Source organism: Platalea leucorodia, assembly GCF_965183815.1.
Source record: "Platalea leucorodia genome assembly, chromosome: 21".
In the NCBI taxonomy this organism is placed as follows: domain Eukaryota; kingdom Metazoa; phylum Chordata; class Aves; order Pelecaniformes; family Threskiornithidae; genus Platalea; species Platalea leucorodia.
This window is the reverse complement of record NC_138843.1, coordinates 2648278-2672994: the sequence shown is the minus strand read 5'-3', so window position 1 is coordinate 2672994 and position 24717 is coordinate 2648278. Positions and strand designations below refer to the sequence as shown.

The 24717-nt window shown below is 68.6% G+C and overlaps 4 protein-coding genes across 9 annotated transcripts; 2 read left to right on the top strand and 2 right to left on the bottom strand.

Moving 5' to 3' along the window:
• Positions 1 to 245: 245 nt before the first annotated feature.
• On the top strand, positions 246 to 2609 carry IFI30 (IFI30 lysosomal thiol reductase). Its single transcript, XM_082331038.1, has 7 exons — positions 246 to 732; positions 1477 to 1656; positions 1735 to 1809; positions 1890 to 1985; positions 2069 to 2221; positions 2316 to 2384; positions 2476 to 2609. The coding sequence occupies exons 1-7, from the start codon at positions 598 to 600 to the stop codon at positions 2539 to 2541; spliced, it is 774 nt and encodes a 257-aa protein (XP_082187164.1). The 5' UTR covers positions 246 to 597; the 3' UTR covers positions 2542 to 2609.
• A 226-nt stretch (positions 2610 to 2835) lies between these two features.
• On the top strand, positions 2836 to 7586 carry MPV17L2 (MPV17 mitochondrial inner membrane protein like 2). Of its 4 annotated transcripts, none has more exons than XM_082331335.1 (6): positions 2836 to 2897; positions 4634 to 4831; positions 5076 to 5246; positions 5551 to 5627; positions 5719 to 5847; positions 6855 to 7586. In XM_082331335.1, exons 2-6 carry the CDS (start codon positions 4657 to 4659, stop codon positions 6963 to 6965), a joined length of 663 nt encoding a protein of 220 aa, XP_082187461.1. In that variant the 5' UTR covers positions 2836 to 2897; positions 4634 to 4656; the 3' UTR covers positions 6966 to 7586. The 4 variants fall into 4 exon arrangements, with proteins under 4 accessions (XP_082187461.1, XP_082187463.1, XP_082187462.1 ...); XM_082331337.1 differs by having other exon boundaries at positions 2880 to 2897; positions 4656 to 4831; XM_082331336.1 differs by having other exon boundaries at positions 2889 to 2919.
• RAB3A (RAB3A, member RAS oncogene family) lies at positions 7114 to 11087 on the bottom strand. Its single transcript, XM_082331339.1, has 5 exons — positions 11025 to 11087; positions 9551 to 9778; positions 9146 to 9264; positions 8907 to 9031; positions 7114 to 8477 (listed from the first exon to the last, which is right to left on the bottom strand). Exons 2-5 carry the CDS (start codon positions 9776 to 9778, stop codon positions 8287 to 8289), a joined length of 663 nt encoding a protein of 220 aa, XP_082187465.1. The 5' UTR covers positions 11025 to 11087; the 3' UTR covers positions 7114 to 8286.
• Positions 11088 to 13780: 2693 nt separating this feature from the next.
• PDE4C (phosphodiesterase 4C) lies at positions 13781 to 23870 on the bottom strand (the record flags this gene model as incomplete). 3 transcript variants are annotated; one of them, XM_082330900.1, is made up of 16 exons in its annotated part: positions 13781 to 15116; positions 15189 to 15371; positions 15569 to 15691; positions 15781 to 15935; positions 16025 to 16124; positions 16216 to 16380; positions 16452 to 16550; positions 16634 to 16812; positions 17324 to 17417; positions 17554 to 17666; positions 18284 to 18333; positions 18454 to 18518; positions 18629 to 18665; positions 18741 to 18929; positions 22997 to 23211; positions 23820 to 23870. In XM_082330900.1, the coding sequence occupies 16 exons, from the start codon at positions 23859 to 23861 to the stop codon at positions 14598 to 14600; spliced, it is 2328 nt and encodes a 775-aa protein (XP_082187026.1). In that variant the 3' UTR covers positions 13781 to 14597. The 3 variants fall into 3 exon arrangements, with proteins under 3 accessions (XP_082187026.1, XP_082187028.1, XP_082187027.1); XM_082330902.1 differs by lacking the exons at positions 22997 to 23211; positions 23820 to 23870 and adding an exon at positions 20809 to 20957 and having other exon boundaries at positions 17554 to 17669; XM_082330901.1 differs by lacking the exons at positions 18284 to 18333; positions 22997 to 23211; positions 23820 to 23870 and adding an exon at positions 20809 to 20957 and having other exon boundaries at positions 17554 to 17722.
• Between the last annotated feature and the right edge of the window lie 847 nt (positions 23871 to 24717).

The following is a 24717-nucleotide window of genomic DNA, read 5'->3' as shown; positions in this document are numbered from 1 at the left end:
TGCGCGGGGGCCAGGCCCGGGCTCGCCGGCCGGGCCAGGAGGCGGCAGCGGAGCCCGGAGGGGTGAGAAGCAGCCGGAAGCGGCGGCTCCAAACAGCAGGGGAAGCGCGAGGTTCCTCCGCGCTGGGCCCCAGCAGTGAGCCCAGGGGATGGTTCTGGGCAGCACCCTCTGCCCGCACCCGCAGCTGCCAGCCCGGGGGTGCTTCAGCACCTGCACCCAGCCCGGGGGGGCTCGGCAGACCGCGGCGGGGGTCCGACACGGAGCCACCCCACTGCTTGTTTGGGAGACGCCGAGCGTAGGCTGCTCGGGGTTGGGTTTCTGTTTCCAACCCGTCGCAACCTGCGGGGAAGCGGCAGCCGCCGGCGGGGCTGGGGCGAGGGGCTGCGACCCCCAAAGCCCCGATTCGGGGCCGCGGTCCCCGGCGGGACAGCGGGGACGGGGTGGCCAGAGCCGGACGGCCCCGCGTGAGTCAGCAGCGTCGGCGTCACAGGAGGAGGCCGGTTGAGCCGGGCAGGAAGGGCGCACGGAGGCGGGCGCAGCCAAGCTTTAAAAGTCCTCGCGGGGACAGGTTCGCCTCCGCGCCACCCCACCGTCCTCATGGCCCCCGCGGTGCTGCTGGCTCTCCTGGTGCTGGTGGCCCTGCTGGCCCCGGGGCTCGGGGTGGCCTTCCCCGGCTGCGACTACCCGGCCCACCTCTGGTGCAGCTCAAAGGAGATCGCCGTCGCCTGCCAGGTCAGAGCCGCCGGTGCCAGGGCTGCCCCGGCCGCCCGCTGACGCTGGCAGCCCACGCAGGGCCGCCCGGCACGCGGGGATCCCGCCGAAACGGCACGCGCGGGGCTGGGCGCCTGCCCAGACGGCGGGGCTGGGGCGCGTGGGAACAGCATCAGGGCATCGCCCGGCCGTGGTACCCGGTGCCAAGCGCCGGCTCTGAGCATCCCCACAGCACAGGCTGGCACACCGCAGGGATGCTCAGAGCCCCCGTGCCGCGCTGGCACCGCGGCACTCCCCGGCATCCCCGGGGAAGCGCCGTGCTGCAGCCAGACCCCAGCCCCAAGCCTTCCCCAGGCGCTGCTGGCACTTCTGCTTTTTCAGCGTAATCCAGCTTTTCAGCTTATTCCACCTTGAACATCCCTGGACGGTGACACCGCTGCGACGGCGGGTCCGGCAGCGCCCTGTGAGCCCCGCGGGGCCGCAGCCACCACCCGGCAGTGGGTGCTGGGCTGTACCCCCACCCAGGCACGTCCTGGCCCCACCAGATACGCTTTTCCCCAAAAATATTTTGGGGAAGTTCCCGTGGAAAGCCCCGGCGCTGCTGCAGGAGGCCCCTGGCCGCTCTCACTTCCCTCCCAGCGCTGCACACCCTCGTCCCCGCTCCTGCCCCGCATCCCAGCAGCTTTTCCCCCATCCCCTGCAAATACGGGGGCGGGGGGCTGCAGCCGTAGCCCCCCGTGCACCCCGAAACCTTCCCGCACGCAGGCAGAAAGCCGCTGCGCCAACCTCTCGCGCCCGGCGGCCGCCCCCGTGGAGCTGAGCCTCTACTACGAGAGCCTGTGCCCGGCGTGCCGCGGGTTCCTGGTCCAGCAGCTCTTCACCGCCTGGCTGCTGCTGCCCGCCGAGGCCCTGAGCATCACCCTGGTGCCCTACGGCAACGCCGAGGTAGGAGCTGGCCCGACCCGGTGCCGCAGGCGCTCGCCCCGGTGCCGCCGGCCCCGATCAGACTCGTTGGTCCTGCAGGAGAAGAACATCAGCGGGAAGTGGCACTTCCAGTGCCAGCACGGCCCGGAGGAGTGTTTGGGCAACATGATCGAGGTGACCGTGACCATCCCCGTCCCCCCGGTGCCGGCGTGGGGGGGTCCGGCGGCCCCTCACCGCCTGCCCCGTCCCCACAGACCTGCGTGATGGACGAGGCCAAGAACTTCAGCACCTACTTCCCCGTCATCTTCTGCCTGGAGTCGGGCAGCTCCGTCACCAAGAACCTGGAGGCCGTATGTCCCCTTCCCCGTCCCCGTCGCCCCGCCGTGGGGCTGTCCCCATCCCCCTGACCGCGTCCCCCCGCTCTCCCCGGCAGTGCCTGCAGATCTACGCCCCGCAGCTGGACGGGGGCCGCATCGCCGCCTGCGTGCAGGGGGACGCGGGGGCCGCCCTGATGCACCGCAACGCCCAGCTGACGGCGGCCCTCGACCCCCCGCACCAATACGTGCCCTGGGTCGTCATCAACGGGGTATGGCGAGGAGGGGGACGCGCGCCGGGGCGCCGGGCAGGGCCGGGGCAGCGCGGGGACCCCCTGACCGGCCCCGTCGCCCCTCTCCCCGCAGAAGCACACGGACGAGCTGCAGGCGCAGGCCGAGGCCTCGCTGCTGGGGCTGATCTGCCGCCTCTACCAGGTGGGACGGGGGGCACGGGGAGGGCCGGCAGGGCTGGGGACACGTCCCCGTCCCCGTCCCCGCCGGGGCTCCATCGGCCGCTCTCTGGCAGGGGGAGAAGCCCGAAGCCTGTGGGGGCTCAAGGGCCCCGAAGGCCCCGTCCGGCTGCAGACGCTGAGGGACGGCGTGGGAGCACCCAGCGAGCGGCGAATAAAAAGGATGGATTGGGGTTTTTTTGTGGAAAAACAAGAGGCTCCGAGTGGTGTGGGGGGGAAGCGGGGAGCGGTGCGGGAGCCGGGCCCCGGGGCGCCGGGCCTGGCCTCCGCCGGGCCCCGCGGAAACGCTGCTGCCTCGGTAGGTGTCATGGCGGCCGCCTGCGCCTCGGTAGGCGTCATGGCGGCTGCCGGCGCCCCGGTAGGTGTCATGGCGGCCGCCTGCGCCTCGGTAGGTGTCATGGCGGCCTTCGGAAGCGGAAGGCTCCCCGACACCGGACGCGCGCCCTCTTCCGCGTGCCGGTGGCGGAAGCGCGCGGCGGTGAGCTGGGGGGGGCATCGATGTGAGGAGGGGGGGGAACTGGGAGGACTGGGGGCACGGGGGGGAACTGGGGGGCACGGGGGTGACGGGGGGGTCCAGCAGGGGGGCCCGGGGGGGGCACAGCAGGAGGAACTGGGGCACGGGGGGCACTGGGAGGGTACAGCGGTGCTAACTGGGGAAACTGGGGAGCGCAGCATGGGGAACTGGGGAGCACTGGGAGGGTAGGGCAGTGCTAACGGGGAACTGGGGAGCACGGCATGGATAACTGGGGGGGAACTGGGAGGGTAGAGCAGTGCTAACTGGGGAAACTGGGGAAACTTGGGAGCGCAGCATGGGGAACTGGGGGGCACTGGGAGGGTAGGGCAGTGCTAACGGGGAACTGGGGAGCACGGCATGGATAACTGGGGGGGAACTGGGAGGGTAGAGCAGTGCTAACTGGGGAAACTGGGGAGCACAGCAACATGGGGAACTGGGGGGAACTGGGAGGGTAGAGCGGTGCTAACTGGGGAAACTGGGGAGCACAAGAGCATGGATAACTGGGGGAACTGGGAGGGTAGGGCAGTGCTGACTGGGGGAACGGGAGAGCACAGCATGGATAACTGGGGGGAACTGGGAGGGTAGAGCAGTGCTAACTGGGGAAACTGGGGAGCACGACAGCATGGGTAACTGGAGGACACTGGGAGGGCAGGGCAGTGCTGACTGGGGGAACTGGAGAGCACAAGAGCATGGATAACTGGGGGAACTGGGAGGGTAGGGCAATGCTGACTGGGGAAACTGGGGAGCGCATCATGGGGAACTGGGGGCACGGGGCACTGGGAGGGTAGGGGAGTGCTGACTGGGGGAACTGGGGAGCACAGCATGGATAACTGGGGGGCACAGGGGGCACTGGGAGGGTCGGGCAGTGCTAACTGGGGGAACTGGGGAGCACAACAGCATGGATAACTGGGGGGACTGGGAGGGCAGGGCAGTGCTAACTGGGGGATCTGGGGAGCACAACAGCATGGATAACTGGGGGGCACTGGAAGGGCAGGGCAGTGCTGACTGGGGGAACTGGGGAGCACAACAGCATGGATAACTGGGGGGACTGGGAAGGTAGGGCAGTGCTAACTGGGGGATCTGGGGAGCACAACAGCATGGATAACTGGGGGGCACTGGGAGGGCAGGGCAGTGCTAACTGGGGAATCTGGGGAGCACAACAGCATGGATAACTGGGGTGACTGGGAGGGCAGGGCAGTGCTAACTGGGGGTTCTGGGGAGCACAACGGCATGGATAACTGGGGGGCACTGGGAGGGCAGGGCAGTGCTAACTGGGGGAACTGGGGAGCACAACAGCATGGATAACTGGAGGGCACTGGGAGGGCAGGGCAGTGCTAACTGGGGGAACTGGGGAGCACAACAGCATGGATAACTGGAGGGCACTGGGAGGGCAGGGCAGTGCTAACTGGGGGATCTGGGGAGCACAACAGCATGGATAACTGGGGGGCACTGGGAGGGCAGGGCAGTGCTAACTGGGGGATCTGGGGAGCACAACGGCATGGATAACTGGGGGGCACTGGGAGGGCAGGGCAGGTACAGCAGTGCTAACTGGGGAGCGCATCATGCATAACTGTGGGCACAGGGCACTGGGAGGGTAGGGCAGTGGTGACTGGGGGAACTGGGGAGCACGGCATGGGTAACTGGGGGCCACAGGAGCGACTGGGGGCGCGGGGGCCCCGTCCCCACTGAGCCCCGGGCAGGGCCGCGGGTGCCTGCCCGCAGGATGCTGGCGCGGGGCCGGCACCTCCTGCGCTGCTGGAAGCCGCTCTTCAGCGGCCGCCTGCTGCTGCTGACCAACACGGCGAGCTGCGGCGCGCTGCTGGCCACCGGCGACGTGCTGCAGCAGGCCTGGCACTGCCGGCGGCACCCGGACACCGAGCCCCAGGTGGCCCGCACAGGTGACAACCCTGGGGGGGGACACGCACGAACCGCGGTGGGGGGTGATGCAGCGCAGCCTCACGCATCGTTTAAGCCACGCTCGTTATCACGGCGGGGTGGAATTGGGGCGGCGTTCCCCGGCACGACGCAAAGCCGCCTCCGTGCCTTCCCCGGAGCCAGAGCCGCTTTCGGGGGGGGGCGGGGAGCCCAGGGTGGGGGTGACATAAATAATTCATCGGTCGCCGGGGCGGTGTTGTGTTGCAGGACGCATGTTCGCCGTCGGCTGCAGCATGGGCCCGCTGATGCACTACTGGTACGTCTGGCTGGACGCCGCCTTCCCGGCGCGGGGCGTGCGGGGGCTGAAAACCGTCCTGAAGAAAGTCCTCATCGACCAGCTGGTGGCATCGCCCGTCCTCGGCGCCTGGTATTTCTTCGGTACGTGGCGGCACCCGCCTCGCGTCAGCGTCGCTGAGAACTGAGCGTGGCCCAGGCTGCCGGTGACGCGTTACGGCGCGTGGGTGCCGGCACGACGCCTGTCACCCTCCCTTGGTGGGCGCCTGTGGGGTTCCCGGGGCTCCCTCCCTCCGGCTGCGGCCGGCGCTGCCCTTCCCTCCCACGGTGAGGGTTTTTTGCCATTTTTCGGCATCCAGCCCAGCTGAGATAGCAATTCCCATCCACGCTCCCCACATGGAGCCTCGTGGGCGCTCCCATCCCCGCTGACGTCCGTCTGTCCCCGCAGGCATGGGCTCGCTGGAGGGCCAGTCTCTCCAGGAGAGCTGGGAGGAGCTGAAGGAGAAGTTTTGGGAGTTTTACAAGGTAAATACGCCCCCCGCCGAGCTCTCCCTGCCGCCCGCGGTGGGGACCGGGCTCCGGCGGGGAGCGCCTGGCTGCTCTTTGCTCCCGGCAGGCCGACTGGTGCATCTGGCCGGCGGCTCAGCTCCTGAATTTCCTCTTCGTCCCGCCCAAGTACCGGGTGGTTTACATCAACGTGATCACGCTGGGCTGGGACACCTACCTCTCCTACCTCAAACACAGGGTGAGCACCGGCACCGCGGTGCCACGCGGCCGCGCCTCGCCGCTGCGGCCAGTCGGGCTCGTGCCGAACGTACCTTGGTTCTCTTTATTTTCCAGCCTGGCAGCCCCCCGAGCGCCGCGCACGACTCGCTGCGGGAGAACCGGCGCGGTGCCGGGATGTAAAGCGGCAGCCGCTCTTGGCGACTGCGACGTTTTCGGGGGCTCCTGCCCGCAGCAAGCGATTTTCTGGGCATCGCGGCGGACGCGGCTCCATCCACCCAACGACCGTGATGGCCGGAGCTCACCGCGACCGCCGTCTGCAGCTCGCTGCCGCCTGCGCGGCTCTTGCCGGTTAACTCATCTCCTGATTGCAGTGCTGGGGTTGGGTATTTTTAACGAATCTCCTGTCGCAGGCTAGCCTGGAACGCGATTTTTTTTTGTATTCTTCCACAGAGCCCACGCTGCCGGGGCGGGGAGGAGCCGCTGCAGCTGCACTTTGCCTTCGGCGCCCCGGGGAAGGTCCCCAGCGCTCTCCCCGCTGCTGCAGCCGGGTTTTTTCCCCCCTTCTCCAGGGCAAGGCCGGCCCCTTGCTCCCCTCCTCGGCTCTTGCACGGAGCCAGCGGCTCGGGTCCCTGCCTTGCTCCCGCTTCGGCAGCGGGATGCCGCCCCGCCGCTGTCGGCGCAGCTCCTCGGCCCTTTCCCTGCTGCTTTTTCTCTTGCAGCTGAAGGGAGAAGTCATCCGGCTCCCCGCACCCGCCGCCTCGTCTCCCTTTCGCCCCACCTCGCACCCACCTCCCCGGCGCCGCGCGTGGGCTGGGCTGCAGCCGCCCAGTTTTTATAAAAATAGCGGCGCGATCGCTGCCGCCTGCTCGCCACCGGCTTTGACAGCGGCAGAGTCGCCACGGAGGCGGTCGGGGGTTTTTAAGGCAAAGTTTTTCACAGGATTTGGACCACAGCTCCCCGGGCAACTTATTTATTACCAGCATCGATAAAAATTGCCTAAATGTGATTTTTTTTTTTCCCCGAAAGCTGTGCCGTACAGCTCTGGCCTGGTCCCTCCTGCCACCCCTGCCGGGGGGACGCCAGCCCGCCCACCGCAGCCAGCCAAGCTGCCAAGCCACCGCAGGAGCCATTTGGTGAATGCTAATTAAGAAACCAGCTCATTTCTGCTCCTCTCCGGCAACGAGCTGGACAGCGCGGGGCCGAGGCGAGCGGAGGTTACCGACGCCGAGCGGAGCGCCCGGCCCGCTGCCCCCTCTCCGCCTGCAATGACCCGGAGGAACCGGTGATCAGCATTGATTTATTTCTTCACAACATTTCTTTAATACAGTGATTTTTAGGAAATTGTACTCTTTTTTGACACTTTTGACATTTGTACAGTACAGTGTAACTCTTCCATAAGTAAACTTCACAAAAAATAGGAAAGGGGAAGGGGAGGAGATGGTATCGCGGTCGGGGAAGGGGAAAAATCTGTAAAATAAAGACACAGCGCTCCAAGAAAAATAAATAAGAGGGCAGCAAGACCTCCGGGTCCGTCATCGCTACAGGAATATCCACTTATTCACAGTCTCCACAGAAGCACGGTACTACAGGAACACACGAGGAGCCCAAGGCCCTGCAGCAAATTAGCAACGCTCCTCCGAGCCCCGCGAGCCAAAACCGGGGGCTCTGCGAAGGTCCCCGGCCCTGAACCGGGGCTAAGTTGCTGCAGCTCGCTTGGCTGGCCTCGCTTTTATTTTTTTTATTTTTTTATTTTTTTTTTAAATCTTTAAATAAGAGATTTTTAAAAGTGATATTCACAAGCAAGGTTACCACACTGAGGAAAAAAAAAAAATAAATGCACCAACACGGCCACAGCACAGCAGGTCACGCGCACAGCGTCACTTCCTACGCCTATTTACAAGGAGATTGTCTTATGTACAAGGAGGAAGACGGCGGGAGCATAAATTAGCATCTATTTATACAAATAAACATATTTGTTAGGAAATATCCATCCATCTGGGGGGAGGAGAGCCGGGGCAAAGAGCCCCCGGGAGCTCTCTGGGCAGGCGGGACCTGCGCCGCGGCGGGGAGGGGGACACGGGGAGTCCCAGCGGGACGTGAGGTTCTGGGGTCCCATCGCAGCCCCCCCCCCCGCCCGTCCCTGCCCCCCAGGGACCCCGGGGAGGGACGGGACCGGGGGCGATGGGAGCTGGCGGTGGCGAGCAGAGAAAATAATATTTCTCGGCGAGTGGAGCGATTACAAGCAGAATGGGGGGAGTTTTCTACCAGCCCAGGCTTAAAAATAAATTAAGGGGGGGGGGACACAGCCTAACTGAATTGGGAGGGGGCTCCTAGAGGGGCCGCAGCCCTTTCGGAGGTATCAGCAGCAAAAGCCCCCACGGGACCCCCAAGAAGAGGGGCTGGGGGGGTGGCGGGGGGTGCACTGACCGGTTTTTGGGGCGCGGGGTGGGGGCTGGCCCTAGCAGGCACAGTCCTGGTGCGGGGGGGCCTGCTGGTCCGTCAGCTGGGGGCCCTGCTTGGCGCCGGTGACCGCCGGGTCGGCCGTGTCCAGCGACTCCGACATCTTCTCGCAGATGATGTCCACCAGCCGCTCGAAGGTCTGCTTGACGTTGATGTTGTCCTTGGCGCTGGCCTCGAAAAACTCAAAACCTGGGGGGGGGGGGGGGACGGGGACGACAACGACAACAACGACATCAGGGCTGCAAACCCCCACCCCGCTGCAGCCCTGCATCCAGCCGCCCAACATCCCAAACCTTTTCCAGCTCCTCCTCCCCTCGTTAAATATTGAAGGGCCGCTCGTGCCGCACGGCCGGACCACCCGGCTGCGACCCGCCCCGCGCCCACCCAGGGACGCCCGATTTTCCCCTCCCGGCACCTCTCGGCAGCCGGTGGCGGGTTTACGGGGCTGTAACAGAAACCGGCATCGCACCCTGCAGCTCGTGGCTTAATTACAGCTTTTTTTTTTTGTTAGGTGACAACTCACCGCTGCTATTGAAGCAGAATTACAGCGAGGGAGTTAAGCCCCTAATTAAATTATTTGTGGGACGATGGCTGCGCCGGCGTGGCCCCCCCACTCACCCAGGTGCTCGGCGAGCTGGCGGCCCTTCTCCGAGGAGACGACGCGCTCGTCCTCCATGTCACATTTGTTCCCCACCAGCAGGACCTGGGCGTTGTCCCAGGAGTAGGTCTTGATCTGGGTGGACCTTTGGGGAAGGCAAAGGGGGAAATCAGGCGGGGGGCAGAGCACGGTGCCGGGGGGGACGCCCCTAAGGGGGGGGACGGTTATGGGGGTCCTCGGAGCCCCTCCGGGCGCTCACCAGTCCTGCACGGCGTTGAAGGACTCCTCGTTGGTGATGTCGTACATCAGGATGAAGCCCATGGCGCCGCGGTAGTAGGCGGTGGTGATGGTGCGGTACCGCTCCTGGCCGGCCGTGTCCTGGGGAGGGGCGGAGAGCGGCACGTCACCCCCGGGGACGCGGGGACGCCGGTGGCTTGCAGGGTCCAGCCACCCCTTGGGGTGCTCCAGGGGACAGCGGGGTCCCCGGGGACGCGTCCCTCCCCACCAGCACTGCAGCCCAGCCGGGGCTGGGGGCACCCTCAACATCACCCCCGGCGCTTCCAGCCCCGGCAAACGGCGGAGCAGCCCCACACCAACCGTCCGCCCCGTGCCACGCACCCCCGTGCCGGCGTGGGGACCGGCGGGGACCCCCGGGGCGCCTCACCCAGATCTGCAGCTTGATGCGCTTGTCATTCCGGTAGATGGTCTTGACCTTGAAGTCGATGCCGACGGTGCTGACGAAGGCAGGCGTGAAGGAGTCGTCGGCGTACCGGAAGAGGAAGGAGGTTTTCCCCACGCTGCTGTTGCCGATGATCAGGATCTTGAACATGTAGTCAAAGTTCTGGTCCGAGGATTCCTTCTGCCCATAGCGGGAATCGGTAGCGGACGCCATCTGCAAGGCGGAGGAGAGGCCGTGACGGAGACGGCGCGGCAACGGCCAGGGTGGCGGCTGCAAACTCACGCGATGCCGGGCCCCGGCTGGCACCGGTGCCACGGTCCGAAGCCGTTTCCCACGGTTGAGTCATATTTTGATTCGGGATGGGTGAGCAGCGCCGGGGCGAGGCGCGCTGCCACCAGCGGCGTCACTCGGCCCCAGGATTGTCCCTGAAGGGCTTTGCCGGGCCGGCTCCTGTCACCCCCGATGCGGGGACCCCCCAGAAGGCGCCCACAGCAAATATGGGGTGCACAGACCCTGGCGTTTGCTGTCACGGGGGGGGGTCCGTGACCCTGGCAGGGGTGCAGCTGGCAGCCAGGGCGCTGCAGCCTCTCCTGCATCTCCCCTGCAAAATGGCACCTGCAGCGGTGCCCCCGCACGCCGTGCCCAGCCCGGCCGCCGCTTCGGCAGCACAGCGGGGTGCTGCGGGTGGGTGCTCAGCGCTGGGGCAGGGGGTGATGCCGGGCAGGGGTGCACAGGGGTGGGTGCTCACCCGGGGCTGCAGGGCGGAGCGCGGGGATGCTGGGCAGCGGGTGCTGCAGCGTGCAGGGTGCTGCGGAGCGCAGGGTGCTGGGGGTGGGGGGCAGGGTGCTGCGCGGGGGGGGACACTGGGTGCTGCAGGGTGCTGCAGGGAGGGGGTGCAGGGTGCTACAGGGTGCTGCGGGGGGGGCTGCAGGGGGGTGCAGTGTGCTGCGGGGAGGGGATGCAGAGCGTTCCAAGGAGGGGGTGCAGAGGGTTGCAGGGTGCTGCGGGGGGGAGAGTGCAGGGGGTTGCAGGGAGGGGGTGCAGAGGGTTGCAGGGTGCTGCGGGGGGGAGAGTGCAGGGGGTTGCAGGGAGGGGGTGCAGGGGGTTGCGGGGTGCTGCGGGGGAGGGGGTGCAGGGGGTTGCAGGGAGGGGGTGCGGGGGGGGAGCTCAGCCCCTGCCCCTCCCCGCAGGCCCGAGCCCGCTGCACCCGGCCGGTCCCCGCCGCACCCCGCTGCACCGAGAGACCCCCCCCCCCCCCCGCCATGCAGCGAGGAGCGCCCCCCCCCCCGCCGCATCTCTCCCCCCCCCCGCCCGCTGCAGTCGCCATCCCCGCCCGCTGCCGTGCACCCCCCTCCCCGAGCAGCGCCCGCCCGGCGCGGTGCAGCCGCCGGTGCCGGTACCGGTATCAGGGAGGGGGGGGCCCCGGGGGGGTGGGGGGGGGGCGGGGGCGCGCGCTCACCTCCAGCCCGCGCTCGCGCCGCCGCCTCCTCCTGCAGCAACTGCAGCAGCGGCGCGCGCCGCCCCGGCGTTGCAGAGCCCGGATGACGTCGCCGCGGGGAGGGGGCGGGAGGGGAGGGGGCGGGGCGTGGTATGTAAATGAGCGCTCGACGTCAGCGTTCGGGCCCCGGGGGGAAGCGCTGATTGGCCGGCAGCGCGCTGTGATGGACAGCCGGCGGGGGCCACGCTGGGCGGGGCGGGGAGGGGGGAGGAGACCCCCCTCCCGGCGCGGTGGTGGGCGCCGCCCCCCCCCTCGCAGCGCGCAGTGGTGCGGCCCGGCGGCGCCCCGCGGGCCGGGGGCTGAACCATCCCCTCCCCGGGCGGGGGGCGCGGGGCGGACCACTCCCGTTGGAGGGGGGGGGCGAGCCATCTCTGTTCAAGGGGGGGCGAGCCCTCACAGCCTCCCCTGTCACGACATGACCCCCTGTCGCGACGGCCAGCGCGGCCCGCGGCCCCCCTCAGGCCTGCAAGCACGGGCAGCCTGACCCCATCCCCTGACGGGGGCACTTGGCCCTGAGGTGAGGCCCACTGCCCCCAGTGCCCCCAGTGCCCCCAGTGCCCGGCCCAGCTGGGGCGGGGGAGCGCAGGCGGGCGGCCATGTCCTGCCCGGACCCCTGCGTCCTCCCTCGCCCTGAGGCAATCAGCGGGGATTAGGGGGAGGCAGCATATGGCGGCCCCGCGGGAGGGCGGCGGGGCCCGGCCTGGGGCTCCGCAGGCCCCGGGGCAGCGGCGCTCCCCTCCCCGCCGGCCTGGCCCTCGCCCGGGCCTGCCTCTGCCCTGCCCGAAGCCCGCAGGCCCCAGGAGCCTCCTAGGCTGGCCCTGCCCGGCCCTGCCCTGCCTCTGGGACGCTGGGGACTCAGGGGCCTCTGGTGCAGCTCCTCGCCACCACAGGGACTCACCGGGGCTGCCACAGCCCGTGGGAGGACAGAGCCGGACACCCCTGGCTCTGCCTGGAGCCAGCTGGGTGGGACTGGGGCCCCCCGAGCCAGCGGGACAGCACAGGCGGTCACGGCACGACCGGGAGGCAGGGATGGATCCAGCCGCCATGGGTGCTGCCACCCACCTCCTCCAGGCATGGGCTCCACCACCCTCCCTCCATCCCTCCTCCACCCCCCCCCATCCCCATCCTGCATGGATGCTGCAGCCCCTCGGCCAAGCAAGGGGTGAAAAGGGTTTTTTTTAACCAGCTCCCACCCCGCTCCCAGCCTGGCAGAGAGCCTGGGGCTGGATCCGAGTGCAGCATGAGCCATCCTATAGAAGCGTGGATGGGCCAACGTGGCACAGAATCATAGAATCGTTAAGGTTGGAAAGGACCTCTGAGATCATCGAGTCCAACCGTTAACCTGACCGCCTGGTCCATCTCTAAACCCTGTCCCTAGGCACCACATCCACACGTTTTTTTGAATACTCCCAGGGACGGTGATTGCACCGCTTCCCTGGGCAGCCTGTTCCAATGCCTGATGGCACGGAGGTGCTTTTGAGCCTCAGATGGTAATAAAACACCGGGCTGGCACCCAGGGCAGATGTGAAAGCAGCATCGACAGGCCTACAATGTAAGCAATAAAACATGAAATATGGATGGAGCATGATTTCGAAGCTTGGGGGTTGGAGGGCAGAAGCGCAGGTGAGGGCGCCGGGGCTCTCAGAGAGACGGCCACCGGACCAGAACGTCCTGATCCCTCTGTCAGCAGGAGTTTGGTACCGCCATGCCTCCCCGATTCCTGGCCTTGTCCTCCCTCTGCAACACATCCCCTGCTTACGTTGCAGGAGCAGGAGGAGAAAAGGCACTGAGCTACAGACAGCCCGAGAGGGAAGCAGGACACCATACCATCCTCGCAGGAGGGCTGTATGGGCAGCACGCAAGGCGTGCTTGTGAGACGGGTGATTTTAGATTGGATATTAGGGAAAATTTCTTCACGGAAAGGGCTGTCAGGCCCTGGCGCAGGCTGCCCAGGGCAGGGGTTGAGTCCCCAGCCCTGGAGGTATTTAAAAGACGTGTAGACGTGGTGCTTAGGGACGTGGTTTAGTGGTGGGCTTGGCAGTGCTGGGTTAACGGTTGGGCTCGATGAGCTGAAGGGTCTTTTCCAACCTAAACGATTCTGTGATCCTATGAGGCCGTTCAGGGAGCTCTGGGAGCACAGAGCCTCACCTGGTCCCTACCAACCTGCCAGCGCACAGCCCCTCTCCATCAAGAGAGACGGGGGGATGCCGAGCACCCGCCCGCGAGGCGGGGACGGCACAGAGCCACCCGCCAGCCCCTGCGGCACCCGGCACTCCCGGCCGAGCCCTGGAAACCGGCTGGGCTGGGAAAGGAGCACCTGGCTCCCACGACCCCGCTGCCGATGGGGAAGCAGGGGACGGGCGGTGGGCGAGAGCTGGCGGGGCCCCGCGTGCCAGGGCAGTGCCGCGGGTGGGGACGTGTTTGCAGATATAAATCACCGTTGGGAGCAATGCGGAAGAGCGAGGGAACGGGCTCTGCGCCGCGCCAAGCCGGCGATTAAATATTTACCTTAGCCGGTTGTGTTTGCCAGTGATGGATCGACGTTTCCAGGGAGGAGCTCGCTTTTGTTCAAACACAGAGCAGGGCCCTCACCGGTGCCCGGCAGGAGATGGGGCCACCAACAGCGCTGGTCCCTGGGGACATCGTCCCGACCAACATGACCACGGCTCCTGCAGCAGCGGCACGGTAAAGAGACGCTTACAAGGCTCGCGTTTGGGGGGGGAACAAACCAGGTTTAATCTCTGGAAGGTGAAGGAAGAAACCAAAAGGACCCCGGGGGCTGCCCCGGCCCCTGCAGAGACGTGGGGGTCATGGCACCTGCCGGGGCCCGAAGTGCGAAGTGCAAAGTACAAACGCAGCATTTCGAGTGCCGATCACAGAGCAGAAACGCGTCTTTCTGCCACAGGAGCGCGTGTGAGTGTGCCTAGGTGAGGCTTGTATTAAAAAGTGAGCTACAAAAGGCTTTAAAAAGTGAACCTGTCCCCAAATAAATAAACAAACCACTGACTCGTGCCCATGCTGTGCCCCGGTGCCTGGCTGCACTGAGGTCCCTCGTGCTGGGGGCTGTCACCAGCGCCCTGCGCCCACCTCACCGTCCCACCCTGGGGCTGCTGTTCTGCGAGGGGCCACCCGGAGAGACACCAAAATGCTTTTGGCTGTGCCTGGCCCCGTGGGAGACCTCTCCCCAGAGCCCTGTGGGGCATGGTGTCCCCAGGGCTGGGCTGGGGCAGGAGCACAGGGTCCCCAAGCCCTGTCTGAAGGGGACAGGGACCTTTCCCAGCAGCTGTACATGGCGACGCTGGGTGGGAGCCGGGGACAGTCGCTGGGAGAGGGCGAGCAGTGTCCTCGCGCCCAAGAGGACCTGCCCAGCTCCCACACGGGGACACGCTTTGGGTCCCTCTGCGTCCCGGCGGCCGCCCCGCTCCCTGCGGTGCCGGTGCTCTCCGCTGCCAGCCCACGGGCAGGGAGCACTCGCCGGGGCAGCGCCCAGTCCCACGTCCCCGCGGCAGCAAGGGGACCCACCGGCCGGTGCTGCTACGTGCCCAGGGGCAGGAATGTGACGTTGCCCTCCGTGTCCAGGCACAGCCCCTGGCTGCCCTCGGGCCCCGGCACCGAGCGCCCGCTGCCACCGCCATCCTTCGGTAGCGTCCCCTCCAGCGCCCGCCGGTTGTCCACGTCCCTGGGGCGGGTGACAGGCGAGTCCCGGTCCCCGGGGCCGGGTGACAGGTGCTCGGTATCGGCCAACTCCGAGTCATCTGTGGCTGGTGTCTTGGAGCCGCTGTTGTCCTCATCCAAGGGGCTCTCGGTCCCCTCCAGCTCCGTGTCCGACTCACCCTCCTCCTCCTCCTCCAGCGTCAGCTCAAACTGGAACTTGTCGGTGGTGGCAGGGGACACTCCGGGTCCCTCGGGTGGTGGGGACGGGCTGCGCGGGATCACGCTCTGGTACCATTCCCGATTGTCCTCCAGCGTGTCCAGGATCTCCTGGGCATCGGGGTGCACCAGGTCGGCCCACGTCTCCCACAGTGGGTGGGCAATGAAGTCGATGAAGCCCACCTGGAGGAAGGCAGAGCTTAGCCCCCAGCCTGGGCCTGCGGCCCCCACCCCGGCCCCACGCCGCTGCCCCACCTGGGACTTCTCCACGGAGGCGGTGTGCTTGTCACACATGGGGCTGATCTCCATCCCCTTCTCCCGCTCCCGGTCACCTTGGCGGAAGAACTCCACCATGATGCGGTCGGTCCATTGCCGGTACAGCTCCAGTGGCTTCGTGGGGTTGCTGAGGTCGGCGCAGTGCACCATGTTCTGCAGGACCTGCGGACACAACCACGGTGTCACTTACCCGACACCTTTTGTCCCCCAGGGCCACCACCCCTGTGCCAGGAACCCCCTTGGCCATGGCCACCTGGGGTTGGGAGGGGCGGTGGCACCGAACAGGACATCCCGGCAGCCCTGGCCAGAGCCAGGACCTACGCCTGCAACGCCAGGAAGGTTTCCCCACCCGCGCCCACCTGGATCCGGTCAGAGTAGTTGTCCAGCAGCAGCACCCCCAGACTGGTCACCTTCTTGGTCTCCACCATGGTTTTCAAATCCGCCAGCAGATTCATGTGCTTGGACATGTCCGTGGCCAGCACCTGGGCAGAGCAAGCCGGGAACGGGACTCAGCCTGACCCCACCACAAAGCCCCCCAGCCCACCCTGGGGTGGTCCGGGCCCTCCCGTACCATGTCGATGACCATTTTGCGGAGTGACTGCCTCTGCTTCTTGCTCAGGTTTTGGAAGATGTCGCAGTTCTCCTCCTGGAGAAGCTTGAAGCCCACGGCCAGGTGGTGGTTCTCCAGCACCGAGGCGTCGTTGTACATCAGCGCCAGCTCTGAGTCTGTGAGATGGCACCGGTCACCCTGGGGTGGCTCCTGGACACTGGGGCCCCCCATGCCCTCCCAGCTCCATCCTTGCACCCCCGCTCACTGGTGTTGATGAGGAACTGGTTGGAGACACCAGGGTGGTCAACATCATGGATGGCACTGGCAAAGATGGCAGCCATGATCTCCAGGTCTGTGAAGACAGCCTAGGAGTGGTGGAAAAAGGCATTGCAGATGTGTTATGGCCCTGCCAGACACACTTGGTGGCCTCGGTGGCCTTGGGTGACCAGGGCTCACCTCCAGCGCGGGCGTGGAGAGGAGGACATGGGTGGACTGAGCCACGTCGGCGGCGTGGATGTTGTTGTGATAGGCCACGTCGGCGTGGTAGTGGTCCTCCAGCGTCAGCATGTAGGTGATGAAGGTGTTGACGGGGATGCGGAAGGTCTTCATCAGGTCACGCTCCTGCGGGGAGGTGGGAGGTGGCTCGTCCCCATCCGGGCATGGGGATGGGGACATCCCGTTGGGATGCTCACCTGGAAGATGCTGTACATGATGACCGTCAGCGGGTGGTTGCCTGAGTACTCGGCGACTTTAAACACGTTGAGCCCCCACTTGTTGATGTTCTCCAGCTCCTGGGGACCAGAGGGACAGAGGTCCATGCAGGGCCAGTGCCAGGGACCCCACGGCCGGCTGGGTCACCCACACTGGGGCCCACCTTGGCCAGCAGCTCCTCCTGGTCCGTCCGCACTCCGAAGCGGGGAATGCCGGCGGCGGCGAGGCTGGAGCCGTGCGTGAGCTTCCTGACGCCACTGATCTGGGACATGGGACGCTTCCTCCGCTCCTTCTCCTTGTCCTTGGCCAGCGCCGAGGGGATCTCCACCTCATGCTGCTTGTCTGGGCCGGCACGGGGGGCACGTGAGCAGGGGGGAGTCTGATCCCCCCCGTCACACCCCCCCCCCGTCACCCCGATGACATCAGCTGGCGCAGATAACACGGCGATGCCATGGCAACGGGGGGCTGCATGGGGGATGCCCAGCACCTTCCCTCCCCCCCTGCACGGGGCCACCCGCCTGCCATGGGACCCAGCCCCTGCCCTGGACACCCCCCAGGGCCACAACAGCCCCAGTGCACCAGTGTGCACCAGTGTGCACCAGTATGCACCAGTGCTCCCAGCCAAAAGGAGCTGGGACCTCCAAAGCAGCACATCCCACAGGGACACCTGGGAAAGCCCCCCCCGCCCTCCCCATTTAATTTCTTTGCAAAAAGCAAGCGGGCCCAGCCGCTGGCACTGTCCCCGTGGGCACCCGGTGCCACAGGATTCGCGCCCAGGTCCCTGTGGGTACGAAGCCCACCCTGCTGCCGGCAGAGAAGTGACACCAGGCGGTGTCCCCGGGGGGGTCCTCACCCAGGAAGGTGCTGGAGATGTACTCGGAGACCTGGTTCCCCGAGCGGCTGGTCTCCGAGAGGTGCGTCAGCTCCCGGCTCAGCATCCTTTTGAACTGCAGGCAGCGGGCAGGGCTCAGCGGCGCGGGGGGCAGGCAGGACCCCGGGCTGCCCGTCCCGGGGGGCTCTGCGGTGCAGGGGTCTCCGTGCCCCCCCAGGGTGATGGGGGGGCTCCGTGCCAGGGACCCTTACCTTGTTGGAGGCCATCTCGCTGACCGAGTGCCTGGTCTGCAGCGTCTCCAGCTGGTCCAGGCACCAGTCCAGCTCCTCCAGGGTCTCCCGCGAGAGCTTCTGGTGGGCATCCTCTGCTGGGGGCACGCGCTGGCTTGGCAAGGGACCTGCCGACGGCACGGCGACCCGGCACGGGGGCACACGCAGGGTCCCGGCCGTGGCACCCCGAGCCCCGGCAGGTGGCTGTGCCGCACCAAGCCCAGGGGCTCACCGTCTCGGCTGCTCACATCCCCCCCTGAGTGAGGTGGCCGGTGGCACAGGGGGATGCAGGGGACCGGCCAGGGCCAGCATCTGGGGTCAAGCATCCCTAGGCAGCGGGGCTCAGCCCCATCACACCGTCCCCATCGCAGGCAGCCCCGGCACACCGGCATGCCACGCCGTCCCCGCGGGGTGACAGCCAGCCCTGGGGCAGCCAGGCTCCCGCGGGGCCCCGCTCGCCGCCGGGGTTTTATTAATGGAAGGTTTGACGTCAATGGGAGCCTTTCCACCGCCGCCGCGGCGCGAAGGGCGGCCAGGCGGGAGGAGCTGCCGAAAACCAGACATGGATCCCAAAGGGCAAAGCCGCAGCTCTGCCCCGGCCGGGGGGGGCCTTGCTGCACCCCCCAGGGCCCAGCAGGACCCATCCCCGGGGATATAGCAACAGCCAGCTCGTCCCGAAAGCATCCCCCCCATCTTCCCCCTCAGCACTCACCGGCGAGGCTGGCCTTGCTCCCGGAGGGCAGGCTGCTGCTCGACGCTCGCCTGCGAAACATGGGGGGCTGAGCGGCCGGGACCCCCAGGGCGGTGCCCCCCCCCTTGCCGTGGGTCGGAGTCCCCCACCCAGGCGAGACCCTCGCCCTCGCCATCCCACGGTCGACTCACTTGATGCCGGTGCGGTCCTGGAGGTGCGTCAGGTTGCTCCGGACGGTGCGGAGGCTGGCCAGGACCTGGGGGGTGAGAGGGGGCTGGGGCTGGGTGGACCCCCCCGGGACACCCACCCCGGCGCTGGGTGCAGGGCTGTGTCCCCTCCTCGCCGGGGCGCGGGGACGACACCTACCTGGGCGAACGGCGTGACGATCATGTCTTCTCCGTGCCTGTGGGAGCAAAGGGAGCGTGAGCCTCAGGGAGGGGAGCGGGGGTCCAGGGCACTCGGGGCGGGGGACACTCACAGGTCGCTGGCGATGGAGGAGTTGCGGGACATGGCTTTCGGGGACAGGTCGTAGTCGCTGTCGGAGCGGTAGAGGAAGGACTCGCGGCGCTGGCCATGGGGGAAGGTGCCTTGCAGGACCAGCCCCGCTCCCGGGCTGGCCTGGGGGTCCATCGCGCCCCGGCCCGGGGGGCCATTCTCCAGGTCGAAGCTGCGAGGGGAGAGGGGACAAGGCTGTCATGGGGTGGGTGGCCTGGGGACCTCAGCCCACAGGAGCAGGGGCACAGCCCGGGGGACGCTGCCAGGTTTGCCAGGCTCTCCGTGCCACCGTCCTGCTCAGCCCAGCACACCCTGACTCGGTGGCCCCTGCGGTGACACCAGCCACTGCCCAGCCTGGCCCCGCCGGCTCCTTCACCCCAGTGCTGAGAACGGGCACAACTCAGTGCACGTGGACCCCCTCAGCACCCTGCCAGCACAGTGGGGTCCGGGACTGGGGACACTGGCTAGCGAAGGCAGGTTGTCCCATGTCACCAGGTGGGACAGGACCTCCTGCCCTGAAGCTCCCGGCTCCAGAGACCCCAGGCACGGCTCCTGCCCGTCCTGTCCCCGTCCCCAGTGCCGCGGTCCCCAATTGCCCCAAGTCCTCGAAAGCCTCAAAGCATCCACAGGGCTCAGGACACTGTGTCCCATGGGGGGGACAACGTCCTGGCCACGGCACGGAGCCAGGGGACACCAAAGGACAGAAACTGCTGGGGAAGCCAAGCCCTGGCCCTCAGGGACACGCCGGTGGTGGCCCGGGGACACCCCAACCAGAGCCACCTAGCAGCCATGTGGGTCCATGGGCGGACAGGGGACACAGGGACAGTGACCCTGCAGTGTCCCTATGGTGGCCGCGGCCACCTCACCCCCCTCCTGCTCCGGTGGCCCCGGGGTCATGGGAAAGGCTGTGCACAGGGACATGGCGAGGGCCACCCAGCGCCTGTCCCCTCCCGCAGCCGCCACCACCGCAGGGACGGGGACGAGCCATCCTAGAGCACCGGGTGAACTGGGAAAGCACGGGTGCCACCAGGGCCACCCCAGTCCCCGTCGCACCGCTGGGAGCTCGGCACCTACCCGATGCAGGAGTGCCTCCGGGACGGGCACCGGCTGCCCGGCAGCATCTCCGCGCTCCGGCAGCACCGCCGGCAGCCCCGGTCCCTGCGGCGTGGCCGTCCCCGGCAGCGGCAGTGCTGGCCAGGCACCGCGTCATGCCGTCCCGCAGCCCCTTGTTTTCCTGCCTCTGCTTCGCGTCCCCAATGGTACCGGGGACACAAAGCCGCATTGTGGCTCCGCCGGCCTCGCGGGTGATGCCCGCGTCTGTTCCCGGCCCCGTGCCACCACCTCTGACCCCGCTGCCACCCCAGGGGACAGCCCCGAGTCCCCAGGCTGGGCAGGGGGGACACAAACCCCCGCCGTGGGGCTGGTGCCGAATTCAACCCCCTCGTTTCGGTGACGGGCTGTCGGCATTAATAACCGCCGAGCGGTGCCGGATGGCAGGGGGAGCCAGGGGCTGCTATAAATAGATGCTGTTGCTGCTGAGGAGGGATCTGCTGATCCCCATGGCGCCCGCGCAGGTGGGGCAGGCACCCACCGGCGCCCCGGGGCGCGGGCAGGGGGGCACCCCGAAACAAACCCTACATAGCTCCAGTGCGGGGGGGGGACAGCGAGGTGCCACAGTGGGTGCTTTGGTGCCTTGCCGTGCTGGGAAAAGCCCCTCTCCCCTCCCCGCCTCAGGCCCCTGCCGTGGGGCTGACACCCTTTGCACCTGGAGGGTCCCTGCCTGGCCATCACTGCAATGAGTGCGTCCATGCTCAGCCATGCTCGGCCAGCGGCTCCCCCCTGCCCGGCTCAGCCCCCCCAGCTGTGCGGTGACCCCCGCTGTCCCCTGCTCATCCCCCACGTCCTCGTGGGCCCACAGCCCTGGGGACGTGCCACAGCACTGGGGGGGTCCACAGTGACCCCGTCCTGGCAGAGCAGCCCAGTGCCTCCTCCCGCCCTCCCGGGGCCGAGCGTGGCCCCTCGCCGGGGACCCGCCAGCGACCCCCCCTTACCAGAGGGGATGCGCCACGGTGAAGCGCCGCTGCAGGCGAATGCTCTGGTTCATCAGGAGCTTCCTGAAGAGGACGGGGGAATTGCGGGGGGAATTGCGGGGGGACGCTGCCGGCGAAGTCCCCGGCGAGCGGTGCGTGGTGGGCAGCATGGCACGGCTCAGGGACCCCCGGCACGGCGGCGGCGGTGACGGCGAGGCCACGCTGCCCGCCGGTGCGGAGCAGGAAGCGTGCGGCTGTCCCAGCCCCAGCCCCGGCAGCCCCGGGAAACTTTCCATCCCCCTCCCGCCCAAGCCTGGGAAATTAAACAACTGTCTGGCTCCGGCAGCCGGCACACGGAGTGGGTCTCCGCCGGCTGCGCTGGCCCAGTGTGCGCCCGGCTGCCTGGGCATGTGGCCCCTTGCTGGCCCCGTGCCACCGGCCACCCTGCTGTCCCCAAGGCGGCAGCTGCTCCCGCAAGGGCAGGGGTGCTCTGCCCGGACACATGGCGAAATGCCACGCTGAGCCCCCAGCGGCCACGACATATGGGACGGCTGTGCCACGGTGCCACCGAGGGACACGGCTGGGTCTGGAGCATCCCAGAGACACGGTGTGGACACGCCATGGTGCCACCGAGGGACACAGCCAAGCCTGGAGCATCCTGGGCATAGAGCACCGGCGTGCCACGGTGCCACCGAGGGACACGGCTGGGTCTGGAGCGTCCCGGAGACACGGTGTGGACACACCATGGTGCCACCGAGGGACACAGCCAAGCCTGGAGCATCCTGGGCACATGATGTGGCCATGCCACAGGGCCACCGAGGGACACAGCCAAGCCTGGAGCATCCTGGACAGGCGGTGTGGCCACGCCACGGTGCCACCAAGTGACATGTCTGAGCCTGGAGCATCCCGGACACACGGTGTGGCCATGCCACAGTGCCACCAAGGGACCTGTGAGAGCCAAACTCACCCCGGGGCTCCCATCGTGCCCCCAGCCCCTCCTCGCTGCCCGGCGTGGGGCCGTGCCTGGCAGGGACAGGGAGGAGCAGGATGAGGCCCGGCCGGTGGCGGTGGCACCTGTGGGGGGGCCCCTGGCCTGGCTGTGTGAGATGGGGACCCCAAAACCCACCAGAGGGGGGTCTTGGTGGAGGCGTCCCCCCTCACTTCCAAGGGACTGCAAGCACAATCAGGGCAGAGGGACAGAGGGACACCAGGGGACATTTTGGCGGGGGCAGAGCCAGCCCCCCCGGGCTGCCTGGCAGCCAGCAGCCGCTGGGACAGCCGGAGCTGGGCAGGACCGGCCCCAGGACAGCCAGTCCCCGGCCCCAGGACAGCCAGTCCCTGTCCCCTCCCGGGCTGCGGCTGTCCCCGCCGGACACGTGTCTGTGCAGGGGGTGGACGGCGAGTGACACCGGAGCCAGGTCCCTCGGCCGTGCCAGCCCCATGCTGTCCCCAAGCTGGGGACAGGCACGGGGGGGGGGACGACACACGGGCCCAAAAATAACCCTGCAGCAGCGCGGCCGGGACCGAGCCACAGCGGGAGGGACCGAGGTCACCCCCGGGCAGGGCCAGGCCTCCCCTGCGGTGGCACCCGGCTGGGACAGGGGATGGGGACAAGGGGGGGTGAGGAGGATGAGGACACGGGGATGGGGAGAGGGATTGGGGATGGGGTGACGGGGATGGGGATGATGGGGACGGAGGGGATGGGGATGGGGACAGGGTGGTGGGGATGGGGGAGAGAGGGACGGGGGGGACAGGGACGGGGGGGATGGGGACAGAAGGGATGGAGGGGACGGGGATGGGGGGGGACAGGGACGGGGTGGATGGGGACGGAAGGGATGGAGGGGACGGGGATGGAGGGGACGGGGATGGGGACGGGGGAGGATGAGGGGGACAGGGACGGGAGGGATGGGGATGGGGGGGACGGGGACAGACGGCGATCGGGACAGACATCCCGGAGCCAGAGCAACGGGGACGGTGACAGAGGGGTTTGTCCCAAGCCCAGCGGTGCCGCAGCAGCCGCTGGCACCGGGTGCTCTGCCGGTGCCGGTGCCGGTGCCGCTCCCCGGTGCCGGTGCCTCTCCCCGGTGCCGCTGTCCGCCCGCCGGTGCTGAAACCGGGAGCAGCACCGACGGCAGCTCCCCGTCCGGTAACCCCATCCCGGTGCCACCGGGGTGAGCAAACCCCCCCTCTCCCCCCGTTTCGCTCTTACCGGGGGGGCTCGGACTCGTCGCCGCTGCTGGGGCCGCTCTCCTCGATGGTGAAGACCACCCGGGCGCCCTCGGGCTCGGGGCCGCGGGCCGCCTCCGCCAACCGGCAGCCCAGGGGCGGCAGCAACGGGCTCCCGGAGAAACGCCGGCGAACGGCGCCCACCGCCGCTCCCGGTACCGATCCCGACGGGGCGGCTTCGGCAGCGTCGCGGCAACGCTGCGAGGAAACGGGGCGGCGGTGAGGGGCGCGGGTACCGGTACCGGGGAGCTCCGCAGGGCGCTGCTCCCGGGGCGCTGCCCGCTCTCCGTGTGTCCGTCCGTGTGTGTCCCCCCCCCCCGCCGTACGGGGGTCCCTCCCCCGGGGCAGCCCCCCCCCCCCCCCCGCCGTCACCGGGCGCCGGTAGCGCGCGGGCGCCCCCTGCTGGGCTCGGTGCGGCGCCGCACCCCGGGGGCACCGGGGGGGGGGCGGGGGGCACGGAGCCAAGGGCACAGCCGGTGCACCGGGAGCGGCTCGGCCCGCAGCGCACGGAGCCGCCGGGACCCCCCCCCCCCCTTCGCCCCCGCCGCCACCGGAGGGGACCCCCCGCCCCCCGGGACCCCGCCGGAAAAACCCCCGGAGCCGGCGCGCAATTACGCAGAGGTGAATAATAATTAACCGCCCATTAAGGGGATAATTAACTCCCGCTGAACGTCGCCATCCCGGTTATTGCTGCCCGGGGGCCCGGCGGCCGGGACGCTCGTACCGGGGACACCCCCCCCCCCCCCCCGCAGCCGGGGACACCCCCTCGTCCCCCCGGTGCCCCCCGGTGCCGGTCCCGGTCTCACCTCCGCGCCGAGGAAGGGCAGCGCCGTTCGGCTCCGTCGCATCGCCGTCCCTGCGGGGGGGAGCTCCGGGAACCGCGGCCGGGGGGGGCTCGGCGGCGGGGACCCCCCCAGCCCGGGGCCGCCCCGGGGCCGGGACACGCGGGTTCCTCCCGCCCGTGATTTATGGGCGCTGGATCTCGGCCGCGGCGGCTGCCCGAGCTCAGCCCCCGCCTCGGGTTTCAGGGCCCCGCACCGGCCCCCCCCGGGACAGCCCCCCCCCGTCCCCGGTGTCCCCGGTGCTCCCGAGGGCTGGACGAGGACGGGGCCACCCGGGGGACGTGGGCCCGAGGCCACGAGGATGGCCCGCGGCCCGCAGCACCCGCCAAGCCGTGCACCCACCCGCGCCACGTTAATGATCAACCACGGGCGCCCGTTACCCACTGTCCCCGGGGAAGCGGGGCGCACCGGGGGCTGCCCAGCCGGTTGTGCCCGCAGAGGCCCCCCCGTCCCCCGGTTGCGCCCGCAGAGCCCCCCACGCCCCAGCCGGCACCGGGAGCAGCCTCGGCCCGAGCCCGGGGGATGCCGAGCCCCGGCACGGGGGTCCCCGCTGCCGCCAGCCCCCTGCCCTCGCCCGCAGCCCCTTACCAGCACCCGGTCCTCGCGGTGCGCCGCGGTCCTCGCAGCGTGCCGCGGCCTCGGCCGAGTGCAGCGGAGCAGAAGGAAGGCGACGTGCGTGCCTGGCCGCGCGCTCCCTCCCATCCCACCCCGCCGGGGAGGCTGCGCGGCCCCCACCACCCTGCACCCACCCTGCCCAGCCTGGGGGCACCCCGGGGCCTCCAGCCCGGTGCGGGGCACCCCGAAAGCGGTCGGGGCCTCCCCCAGGACCAGGGGTTTTCCCCGGGGAGGGTGCAGAGCGCAC

Excerpts from the sequence above, each read along its gene's own strand:
- IFI30 (XM_082331038.1), top strand. The coding sequence starts at position 598 with ATGGCCCCCGCGGTGCTGCTGGCTCTCCTGGTGCTGGTGGCCCTGCTG. Across the intron at positions 733-1,476 it reads AGATCGCCGTCGCCTGCCAG|GCAGAAAGCCGCTGCGCCAA; the intron begins GTCAGAGCCGCC and ends TCCCGCACGCAG. Across the intron at positions 1,657-1,734 it reads TGCCCTACGGCAACGCCGAG|GAGAAGAACATCAGCGGGAA; the intron begins GTAGGAGCTGGC and ends TTGGTCCTGCAG.
- MPV17L2 (XM_082331335.1), top strand. The coding sequence starts at position 4,657 with ATGCTGGCGCGGGGCCGGCACCTCCTGCGCTGCTGGAAGCCGCTCTTC. Across the intron at positions 4,832-5,075 it reads GCCCCAGGTGGCCCGCACAG|GACGCATGTTCGCCGTCGGC; the intron begins GTGACAACCCTG and ends GTTGTGTTGCAG. Across the intron at positions 5,628-5,718 it reads AGTTTTGGGAGTTTTACAAG|GCCGACTGGTGCATCTGGCC; the intron begins GTAAATACGCCC and ends TGCTCCCGGCAG.
- RAB3A (XM_082331339.1), bottom strand. The coding sequence starts at position 9,778 with ATGGCGTCCGCTACCGATTCCCGCTATGGGCAGAAGGAATCCTCGGAC. Across the intron at positions 9,265-9,550 it reads GCATCAAGCTGCAGATCTGG|GACACGGCCGGCCAGGAGCG; the intron begins GTGAGGCGCCCC and ends GCCCCTCCCCAG. Across the intron at positions 9,032-9,145 it reads TTCAACGCCGTGCAGGACTG|GTCCACCCAGATCAAGACCT; the intron begins GTGAGCGCCCGG and ends CCTTCCCCAAAG.